The following is a 12,178-nucleotide window of genomic DNA, read 5'->3' as shown; positions in this document are numbered from 1 at the left end:
CAAGTGTCTCTAACAGACATTGAACCGGTGGTCACTGCCTCACCCACCTGAAGAAAACTTGCAAAAACTCAGACAGACACTGGGGTTGTAGTTCATTCCACGCACAGATTCATTATTCAAACATGACCTTTCTTCCTCCTCCTCTTTAAAAGCAGCACTTTCATGAATTTTGTCAGATAGACAGATTGGTTGGCACCTTCAAATATGCAAGGTGGTAGAGGTGCCACAGACAATCTGGCACTGGCACTTTCCTCTTCTCCATTATTGAGATGAATGGGATTCAGAGCGAGTGTAGAGCGGCAGGGGGCTAGAGAGTGTGAATTGTTGGTTTTGTGTTTTGGAGCCTTTTTGACAAAAAACAGACAAATGACAGGGTGTGTGACACTGACCCGTAAAAGTGTGTGTGGATGTATGTTTGCGCAAGTAAGTGTGTGTGTGCCAGTACCTGGGTGTTTGCTGAGCCTTTCATGTTCATTGCATGGTGCCTTGTCCGTGTCAGGCTTCACATACTGATCAAACTCCGAGCCTGAGTGGCTCAGCTGGCTGGAGAGGACAGGGTAGGAAAGCTGCACACAAAAAAATGACTGGTCACCTTTTTCATGGCTGTTGTGCTTTAATGTCCTGCAGTTTTGCACCAGGTGTGTACCCTGAGCATGCACAAGATTTAACAAACAGCACTTCATCCCTAAAATACCCAATCTCCCCGAGTCCATCTCATCTTTCTCCAAAGTGAATTCAAGCTCATGCGTGTACGCTTGGGGAAAAAAATAAAAAGTGACATTCCAGGGCCAGAGCTGCCCATGGAGTACAATTTTATTTGCAAATAGCATAATGGGTTCATGACTTCCATGACACTATCTGTCACATGTTCGTCTGTCTTTCCTGTTATGCTTCACCCCTAAGAGGAGATTCTGCCTTAGAAATAACCTTCAGGGGGTGTTTCATAAATACTAAGTATAAGAAACATGTTCTGTTATCAGTAAAGGTTCTTTTCTTGGCAGTCATGATGTATTTTACATGGCATCCACAGTAATACTTGCTTCATCCTGTTGATGGAACTGAAGGGAGGAAGATGGAATTCCATCTACTGAACGCATTTTCAATTACACAGAAAACCCTCATGCACGGTGCGTACTCATGTTTCTGTAAAAGAAAGGGATTGCTCTAAAATACAATACAATCTTTGAACAAATGGGAAAAAAGTTACAACACCCCAAGTTTGAAAACACATTCTGCTTAGTGTAAGTAGAGCAAAATTGCTCTGTGTTTTACTTGACATCCTGATAAGGCAAGGTATGCCATCCATTTTTATAATAGAGAAAAAATATTTTGCTCAAATGTTATCTGAAGGTTTGAATGTTTTATGAGTGCAACAGGAGGTTAGTTTCCAAGCCACGTTGGGTATCCAGGCATGGATTTAATGGAGGCTGATACAGGCAGTGAATCACTTTTGTACACACACCGCTAGATGAAACTGGGTATTGCCACCATGTTTAAGTCAGTCTGTATCACCATGAAATATATTCAGTCACAAAACTGTGCACTTAAAAAAAAGAAAATCTATGAAAATCAGCATATTTTCAAATGATGAACAAATCCAAAATATTAAAATCAGTGTTATGATTCACAGTAATAACTGTGCCCTATTGCGTCTTGCTCTGTTTCCTGAAATTAAAAATACTAGCTTTTCATCATGCTGTGCACATGTCACATTCAAATCACATTAGGCTGAGAAAGCTCATAATCCAAACCACGCAGTCTTGACATATGCTATGCCTTTCAATGTCACTCAGTTCTGCATCTGACTCAAATCCTTTCGGCAATCAGCATTCCCTTCACCATCATGATGCATCGACCGTCACTGTCCTGAGGTTCCCCATCGGGGGATACACGTGTGTACCTCATCCCAGCGTTGGTAAACACAAACCAAAGTGCCGTTTGGAGATGGATCCTTGGGGTATTGGGGTGGGGAGACTGGATGATGGGGATGTCTGGATCAGATGGGGCCATAATGTTGTTGGTTACGCCTATGCTTTTCTTGCTTTGACAAGTCAAATTGTCTGCTCTGAAAAGGGTCTGTTGGGGTTTTCCCCACAGCCAGCAATGATTTTGGTTCAATGTTAATCAAGTAAACTCATCCTGCTTCAAGTCAGTGTTAACTTGCTCAGTGAGAATGAAAGATTTAAATGAAACACGACACACACAGGACAACTGGGGACCATTCATGGGTGGACCCGTATATGCTGATGTTTCCCCAGTAATAACTTCAGGTCCAGTCAGAGGGGAAATTACACAAAGGTATTTTAAAGATTTGGGGCTTTTGATAAAACATTCTAAGCTATAGATTCAGTTATAATGTGGGTTTTAAATTTCTAATTTGGACAGAGGATGCAGTCATGAAACTCATTGTTTTAATGCAAACAGACAGTGTGAGATTAATGTGAGGAGACATGAGTTTGGGGAGCATGTGGCTCAGAAGTCTGTCCCTTTAAGCCCTGTGAGATATCATACTGGGACCAGTTCCAATTGAAACTTCAAATCCATCTTTTCTCTTTGGTTTCTAATTAGCACTTAACAGATGATGCATCCCGGAGACAGAAGGAAGAGAGCACGTAGTGGTGTACAGCAAAGCCTCTGGTGACTGATATCAACCCCTTATGCCACCCAGATCTTGTGATTTTGGGATTTTTCAGGTGAGTGATTTCCATTTTCCTTTGCACGTCTCTGATCGGGGTTGGGCTGATCTCAGTTAAACTCTTAATAAGCCCCATTTCACGGCATGCAGCCAAGAGATTAGATCTGACAGGGCAGGCGTGGGCTAGTACTGAGACTACAGATCTGCAGGCTAAGCTCTGGAATGGAAATGTTCCAAAGCCTGGTGCAGCTTGTTGGATGGAGAGCTCCTCGCTGCATGATGATACCAAGAGCATGATTGCGAGAAAATTCCACACTCCCTATTGACCAACCCACCTGCTATACTGCACTTTGATCCAACCTTTACTGTCCTCCCAAGAGATGCAGTTATAGGTGAAAGTTTTCGAACAAGGTAACAGTTCCAGCCTTCTCGCTGCCAGATGTTGGTGGAGTTTTTAACTGCTGACCTATCCTACCTTCGACCCTGGAGGTGCTCTGTCTACATCACATGAAGTGTGAGCAGTTGATTTGAGCTGCACTAGCATATGACTCATATTCCACATGAAGCTAAAGATGTGTTCTCACAGCTCGGGGCACAGGCAGGTGAACTCAGCTTGCCATATGGCTTAGGGGGAGCTTATTAGCCTCTGAGCAGAAAACACATTATCCACAGTGGACCAAGGCCACCGAGAGATGATTTCCATTATGAAAGCCTTTAATTCCTCTGCTGTGAGTGGGAGGGGGGAGAGGAAATGTGGAAAAATGCTTCAGGAGGGGAGCTGCACCCTAGCTGCTTAGCTTGTGCATGGATGGATGATATATCCAAGGCCCTTCTACTCCTGACTGGCATTAAGGGAGAAATTAATATTCTCTGTTTTTTTTTCTCTACAATTTTATAAGTAATTACATTTGTTGATAATACAAACGACCAACCATCTGACCTTTCTTTCCCCCTCTCTGTCCCTCTTGCTCTCTTTCCTTTAAACTTGTAAAATTAATCATATTTGCCCTCAGCATGTTTGTTGCTTATAGATACATGAAGAAACTCAAGCTCTGCAAATGAATAGGTCTGAAAAGCATTGTGACCTAAAGAAAAAGAATGACATGAAGGCCATGCACAATATTTCCTTCCATAATTATTAATTGATTTCCCTGGTAAACAACAAGTGGGTTGATTTAATCAAGGTTAGATTTAGCTACACTACATCTAGATTTCTTACGGTTTTTTTTTTGTATTCTCAAAGAAAACCAGCAAATAAATGGCAACACATACACACATACCAGTTGGCTCTGTGGCATAGCAGCACTGCAACATTTCTTTCTCTCACCATGCACCTGTTATTTATTTACACTGTTGATGGTATTAATTATTGTTGTGCTCTTCAACCGTGTGAATCATGGCCATTTTCCCTCCTGTCAAGCCTTTTTGTAAACCTCATATATTGGAAATATCAATCTTTGGTAAATGTGGGACAGAAAACTGTTTCACCTGTATCAACAATGTGTGCATACTTCCCCCTTGAGGTCAGAAGTTGTAACTGCAGCCAGACAGAACTGCAGTGACCCAGATAGATAGATAGATAGATAGATAGATAGATAGATAGATAGATAGATAGATAGATAGATAGATAGATAGATAGATAGATAGATAGATAGATAGATAGATAGATAGATAAAGTTATGGAAAATGTGTACAGATACTGTACAAAATAGGGAACAAAGGGTTTAGCAGATCAGCCTCAGAGGTCAGGTTCCACCTCAATTCAAAGACATGACAATATTAGAGAGAAAATATTTATTCTGCTGATGAGTCCTACAACTCGCATTAGGATATAAGATTTTAAGATCTTTGGTGGAACTCTGTAAAGCATTCATGCAATCACAGGAGGTAAATGTCAGCTCACACTGGAGAAAAAAAACAAAACAAAATGTCTTATTGAAAAACATACATTGAGTTAAAATGTGACAGTATCAGCTTTACGACAAATGTGCAGTATCTTGTTTGCTGGCATTGGTGGCTTGTCATAGAAAGTAACACACTGGTGTCACTTTCTTTTCCGTATTTTGGTACAGTGGTTGCCCACTGGAATTTTGTGAGACTTTTTTGTATTTATTATAATTAGTTCTTTTCATTTATGATTACCCTTCGTTCACTTTGTGTATACCTGTGAAACTATGTTAGTATGAATGACCTTTTGATGTTTGGTATTAAAGCCTCCCTACTGCACGAGGGGAATGGTTGTTTGCAGACTTGTAGCCACTCCCTATTTAACATGGCTTCTCCTTGTCTTAAACCCTTTACCTGATAAAAGTCTAGTACCGAAACATCGCAAATAAATGTAATATTGCAAGTTAGACACTGTGCAGGAGTTTATTTTTGCAACTTTTGATCTACTCATCCAACTCCTACGCACCTGTCTCATGGAACAGATGTTTAGAATTTTTTTCATCTGCTCAGACATGGCAAAATATCTGCTTTGAAAAAATGCCTTATAATGATCAAAATCAAAGGTTACTTCCAATAAACATTTTCAATTATAAATTCACCCATACCTTAGTGAGTATCTTACTTACAGCCTCCTGCATTTCCTGAGAGTTATATCCACGAAATGATAAAATAAATGCTGCTCAAAAACTTGACTGACACTGCCTGTGCTTGAATTGAGTGTAACTAAGGACATGGCTCTGCAAACATTACTTGAGGATTATATTGTTTGCCGTCTCTGTGCAGAGAAGCACATCTTAGAGAATGTGTATCGCTTGTTTGTGTAACCTGTAGATGTGAAGAGCTCTCAGGAGCTGCATCAAATTGAATTCTCCCCTCACTTGATATGTGAGCTCATTTAAGCTCCTCGGCTTTGCATTCCTACTTCATCACAACACGATGCACCAGACATGATCCTCAATCGCCTTTTCTTTTCTCATGAAACTTCCTGTGATGCAAGTTTCATCCAGACACTTCTAAACACAGAGAGGCAAGCTCAAAAGTGTAAAAAAATCATCGCATAAGAATGAAAGAAAGACACAGAGAGATGAAAAGGGAAGGAGAAAGAGAGGTTTTAAGTAGGCCCACTGGCCAAATGATAACTAAAAACACATGGTTGTACTATATACAGATATATATTAGGTATATGAAAGATGTCATCATAAAGAAAACATCACATCACAATATCATCAGGCAGAGGAGGCACATTTTGTTCAGTGTTTTATGTTTTGAATGAGTTTTCTGAAGCCAACTCACCTCCTCAGTTTCTGCTGTTGTGCTGTCCTCCACATGCATCAAAGGAGATGAAACTAAAGAGATAATTCGCCCTCTCCTCTTTCTCACCCAGAGTCACTGCTATTACCTTGTAACCAACAAGGTAAGTTACAAACTCTGTGTGACCCCAGCTAGGTGTAGTGGTGGCAAGTCATTGCCTCACTGTTTTTCAAGGTTATGGATGAATAGAAGCAGGCTAAGGTCAGGAATATTATGGAATATATGCAGGTCTCTGTATGCTGGATCTCTCACAGTAGGTGCAAGAATCCAGGATTTCCAGTAGAACAGCGGGGCACAAACAGAGAGACCGGGTGATGCAACTAACATGAAACTGACGTGATAACTACTAGAAAAGCAGCAGGAGGCTGAAAACTGACAGAACTCATGAGGCTCTTGCTATGGTAACCTGTCTGCATGTAACTCCTCATATGTAATGAAGCTACAGGTTTGCTTGGGAAACATACAGTGTGACAAACTGTCAGTAGCACCTATAAAATGTATCATCAGGTTGTGTAATCAGATGACTACTTATGTAAAATGTTATTTCAGCACCAGTTTCAAGCATTAAAGCTATATAATATTAATATACAACAGCCGGGAGATGTACCTATTCTGTCTTCTCTAATTTTGATGGTTGTGTTGAGATTTTAAAAAGAGAGTCACATGTTCAAATGCTTCAGAGTGAGTTGACCCCTGACTTTATAAATATGTGGAAAACAGAAAGCCTTAAATCTTGGGGGGAAAATATTTTTTATTATTTATTAAATTATTATTTAATAAAAACGTTTTAGGTAGTCCAGAATGAGTACAATTTTACAACTGTATAAATATTAGTGACATCAACTTTCCAATAATACATAACAAGAAGCTAAATAAGTCTCAGTCCAGGAGGTGGTGCTAATGCTACCACCAGAAGAAGAGCTTCTAGAAGTATTTGTAATTGGATTGTAGATTGAAAAGAGGATAGTTGTTCCAGAAGTTACAGGAAAGTCAAATGATTAAAAATTTAAGTTTTGTGTTCACCATACCCAATTAAGATGCAGATGTTAGCAAATGTAACATAACTGATCTGTACACAGTGGAAATGAATGACTGTGTGGAGGAAAATCAGATAAGGTACAAATTATATTCTGATGAATTAATGAAATTATTGAGTTATGGGTGTAACTATGAGCAGCACACAAGACACCATAAATGCATGCAAGCCAGGACCAGAGTGCTGCATATTCAACTCTGAGAATAGAAAGGTAACTGGACTTTAAACTTAAAAGCTTACGTTCAATAAAGTTAACATTACACCTGAGATATACGGCATAATCACCTCTTAAATAACTGAGCAAGGACCTTTGGCCCATGTGTGATTTACTCCATGCGCATAAACACCTTCTAATTTATTCTGTCTATCCTGTAAATCTATGAACCCCAAGAAAACATCGGTTTTAGGCTCTTTTAAGCTCTATATCTCTGTAGCATGGTTTAATACTGGGGATACACATGCATGCTCCCAGCAGAGTCATCAATTCATCAGGAGAAAAACCTAGTAAGTATGTATATAAAGTCACTGAGCCAAAACTAATTCTCTGTGTCCTTCTTGTATGTGCCTTCCTCTCTGTAATGTATTATTTATATTTTTCTCTGATTTATTGTCATTTCCACTTACAACACCATAAATGAACCACATTTAAAGGTCCAGTGTGTAACATTTAAGAACTATAATCAGAAATGAAATATAACATTCCATTAAATATTTTGTGAATAAAGGAATTGTTGTGTATTCGTTTCCTTAGAATGAGCTCTTTTTATCTACAGAGGAAGCTTGTCCTCTTCTACCGAAGACGCCATGTTGATCTGCCAGGTTTCTACAGTAGCCCAGAACAGACAAACTGCGAGTTTTGTGGCCACCGTCATTTCTCTTATGCTCTTGGAGGCTGAGCTGTATTCAGATGGTGGCAACTGTAACTTCACCACTAGATCCTAAACACTGGTCCTTTAACATATTCTGCAGGTCAGACTCAGCCAACAGAAGAACAACAATCAGGGTCTTTCAGCCTTAACTGTCATATTTTCAGTATTTCATTGCATTGAAATTTTGTCCTCTGCATGTGACCCACCCTAAACTTGGAGCAGTGAGCAGCCATAGGTGCCTGGGGAGCAACTTGGGGTTCAGTGTCTGGCTCAAGGACACTTCAACATATGTACAGGGGGAGCTGGGGAGTCAAACCGACAATCCTGCAGTTAGAGGACAACCCACTCTTTTACTGAGCCACTGTATCATCCACATATAATAAAGTACCCAATTTAAAATCATCCAAGCATATGCCTAAATTAGCTTCCTTAATCTGTAGAGCCAAGTCATTCACAAATATTGCAAAAAGAGTGATATCAATTATACAAGGTGTGGACTGCTTTACAAAATACCCACTTCCATAAGTTTAATGTGCAGGGGTGGATTTAGCTAATTTTATCACAAACAATCACATGTATCAATATCTGCTTGGAAAAGCCTGCAAACTAATATATTTTAACTCAGTATCATTACCTTATTGTACATTACTATTTCCAAATATATTTATCTTTCTTTGAACTCAAGTGTATCACTTAGTCTAAAATGTGGCCATGATAATGGTTATTTAACACATGTTATTTTTGACAGCATTTGACGCCAAACTGGGGTGGCCCGGCATTTTTAGTGATGGCAGCTAGCACCCCATGCCACCCCTCTAATTCCTGTCCTGGTGATGTGATCCAATATGGCTTAATCTTACCTGTTTTCAGATGTGTCCCTTACTGACTTGAAATATCAGGTCTTGTCAACAGACATGTATTAATTTCTCAACAAATCCCATATCACAAAATAACAACAATTCTAAACATTAATTTGTGTTTTCTCACAACCTCATTTACTGATAAATTCCAAGAGAGCAAGGCGACACATATTGGAAGAAATGACATTGTCTGGGAATATTGGTTGTCTTTTAGTTGTCTCACTGTAACATTTGTACATTTGTGACTTGTATCTCTCTCCTATAAGGTCAATACATGCAGGGTCATCAGTCAAAGGCTCAGATGAGGTGATTGCCTTAAAGTTAATACAATCCAGACAATCACAGGAGGTTGTTATATAAATCACAGCAGCTTTTCCTCCTGGTATGGAGGTAAAGTTGTCATGAGCAGGATTTATTGTGTGTTAAACTGCCCTCATCTTGAGCTGGATTACACGTGTATGCAACTGCTACACAATATATACAAGTGTTTTTCTGTGTTCCACCACAGAGAGGAATAAAAGGAAATAAGAAAGCGTGAGCAAGCACAGAAAGGGTTAAAGATGGGAGAAAGTACTGGAAATATCACTGACAAACCTTCGTATATGAACAAGTGATGGACAATGGAAGATGTTTTATGTCAAACATACAAAGAATATTTTTATTTCACAGAATGGGGGACAGGTCTGTTTCTATTATATTACGTCCACATCAGACACATGTCTTCCTCAGAGATGTTGGATGTGGTAAAAATCTGAACTACATTTCTGTCACTCATGACTCAAAGCTAAAACAATAGTGTTTCATTATGTGTGGCATTTATTTTATTTTAATGCTAGTATTTTCTTCTTTATGATAGTTATATATATTAACCACAGCTGACAGTAACTTCTCCTACTGAAAACTTACATTATTTGTCCACTAAGTGGCAGGAAACACATGTTGGACAGATGTAAGTCGTTGTAGTTTGCTCTGATTAGTCTTATTTGTGACTAAAAGCTCATCATAGAGTTAGGTTCATAATGTGTCCGTATCTTATCAATTTAATGATTATTGATTGATTCAACATTCACAATTTGTTTTCCCTCCAGTGCGCTTACTTTATGACTAAAACGTCAAGAATATAACCTGACAGGTGACGGGGTGAATTAAAATATATATAATACATGTTGACAATAAAACAAAATGTCTTTGCAGTTTTTAATATACGCCACGGGGGTCAAAGTTGATCAGTTCGCCTCAAAATGGCGGCTGAACCAACACGGGAGTGGAGCGATGAGCAGCTCAAAAGTGATGATTTACCCAAAAAAGACATTATAAAGTTCATTCAGGACAATGCAGCCCACTCGGTACGTGTATCACTTCAGTCTGTTTGTGGTTTTACTTTGAATGTTTGTGGGTTAAAATGTTAATGGTCACTTTGAGCTGCAGCATGCTGCGTGGTTAGCTAGGGAAGCCTCATTGGGAAGCCTGCTATGCTTTAGCATGTAGCTAGGCACAATGTGGAACAATGCAGAGCGACATTTACACACTATAGTGCTGCACAATTCACATATATTCACATGTTCACTTGTTTCAGTCGACCAGGGGCAGACACGGCTGCATTTACTGTTTGACATATTTTAATATAACTAGAACCGAAACCCTGCCAGTGATTTTGCGCAGGAGCACACAGATGATGAACAAAGATACTATCTGTTAACTCTCTCTAATTACATTTTTCCTCTCAGTTCCTCAATGAGCACAAGTTGCTGGGAAACATCAAGAATGTTGCCAAAACCGCAAAGAAAGAACAACTGATTATTGCCTATGATCAGCTCTTTGAGAGCAAAGTAAGTGATGATAATGAGACTTTATATTGTGCATGGTGACTCTGCATGCTGGTGGGGGGTGGGGGTAAACAGGCTGCAATGGCCCACACACTCACTCAGTAGTGTGTGTGTGTGTGTGTGTGTGTGTGTGTGTGTGTGTGTGTGTGTGTGTGTGTGTGTGTGTTTCATGCTGTTATTTTTTTATTTGCAGAGGTTTAAAGGCACAGAGCCAGTTGAAGAAATGACCGAGCAGGTGAAAGCTGTTAAAATTGAAGAGAAGCCCAAAGAGGTCAAGACAGAAGTCGTGGACGAGGTACTTGTTTGTTTAATTGAGGGGATGTTATTTAATTTTTTCCTTTGCAAACATATACAAATTATTATGAACCACCTTTGCTTTGCTTTTCATAGGGTCCGCCCAAGTACACCAAGTCTGTGCTGAAGAAAGGTGACAAGACAAACTTTCCAAAGAAAGGAGAGAATGTGAGCTGCTGGTACACTGGTACTTTAGAGGATGGAACTGTCTTCGACACCAATATCCCCGCTGGTAAGTGTGATAGTCCCCTAAAGACCCTAAAGTCATACTGCACCCAAAATAAATTAATATACAATTAGTAATTTCTCTAAGAAGCAAACTCTAGAGAACCCTTGAGCCTTTTAAAACCAGCTTTTCATCACCTAATTGAACTGTCAATACTGTTAGAGCACTTGTCTTCCATGGTTACAGATAGAGCTCAAATAAATCCCCATTGAAGTGGGTTCAAACGTCTGTTCTCTCTCTGCAGCTGCAAGAAAGAAGAAACAAACTAAACCACTGAGCTTCAAAGCTGGCCTGGGCAGAGTCATCAGAGGAGTGAGTGATTCTGATGTTTTTTTGCTCTGTTCATCAAAATGTTTTAGTTCCTCATATGACACGTTATCATCTGCAATCCTTTACTTTCACAGTGGGATGAGGCCATTCTGACAATGAGCAAGGGTGAAACAGCCCGATTGGAGATTGAACCAGAGTGGGCCTACGGAAAGAAGGGTCTCCCTGATTCCAAGTATCCTTTTCTTTGGCTGATTTTGTGCTTCACTTTGTGCATGTCGTGTTAATACACTGTATGTGTTTATAATGTGATGGTTCATTTTAGTTGAATGGTTTTTAAAATGGTCCTGCCTACACAGCTCAGGTTCAGGTATTGTACTGTGGGGCTGAATCTTATTTGGGAGTGTACTTCATTTCCTTCCTGCAGGTGTAATTAGCATTGTCTGTTGTACTTTCCTTAACTCCAGCACTACCAGAATTCCACCCAACGCAAAGCTGATTTTTGAGGTCGAGCTGGTGGCTGTGGATTAACTGACAAACGTTGGCCAGCATGCACTACATTTCAAGGACGGAGGGAAAAAAAGAAATACTCGATAACCTTGTTGTAAAGCTTCAAGTTAAAATGGCATTTGGACTGCGCTGTTCTATTTCTACTTTGTCATCACCTTACAAGAAATGATGACCAATTATTACAATGTTTTACGTTTTGGCCCAAATGTGCTGGCCTGTCAATAATGTATATATGAGATGCCCTGAAACCTTATTCTCTGTATTTTGTTTTGTTCTTTTGCATGTACAATGTAAATGATAAATAAACCTGTTTCAGAGACTGAATTCGTAGTATTGAATGACAATTAACTTCCTGGTTTTTAAATCATTTTACAAATACATATAGGTTAATGTCAAT

General features: G+C 39.5%; 1 protein-coding gene across 1 annotated transcript; it reads left to right on the top strand.

The window, feature by feature from the left end:
* Positions 1-9,868: 9,868 nt before the first annotated feature.
* fkbp3 (FKBP prolyl isomerase 3) lies at positions 9,869-12,105 on the top strand. Its single transcript, XM_051408023.1, has 7 exons — positions 9,869-10,004; positions 10,386-10,487; positions 10,678-10,779; positions 10,875-11,010; positions 11,249-11,316; positions 11,409-11,506; positions 11,748-12,105. Exons 1-7 carry the CDS (start codon positions 9,900-9,902, stop codon positions 11,800-11,802), a joined length of 666 nt encoding a protein of 221 aa, XP_051263983.1. The 5' UTR covers positions 9,869-9,899; the 3' UTR covers positions 11,803-12,105.
* The last annotated feature ends 73 nt before the right edge of the window (positions 12,106-12,178 follow it).

Source organism: Dicentrarchus labrax, unplaced genomic scaffold (genome assembly GCF_905237075.1).
Source record: "Dicentrarchus labrax unplaced genomic scaffold, dlabrax2021, whole genome shotgun sequence".
Classification (NCBI taxonomy): Eukaryota; Metazoa; Chordata; class Actinopteri; family Moronidae; genus Dicentrarchus; species Dicentrarchus labrax.
Note: the sequence above shows the minus strand (reverse complement) of the source record. Positions and strands in the feature narration are given on the sequence as shown.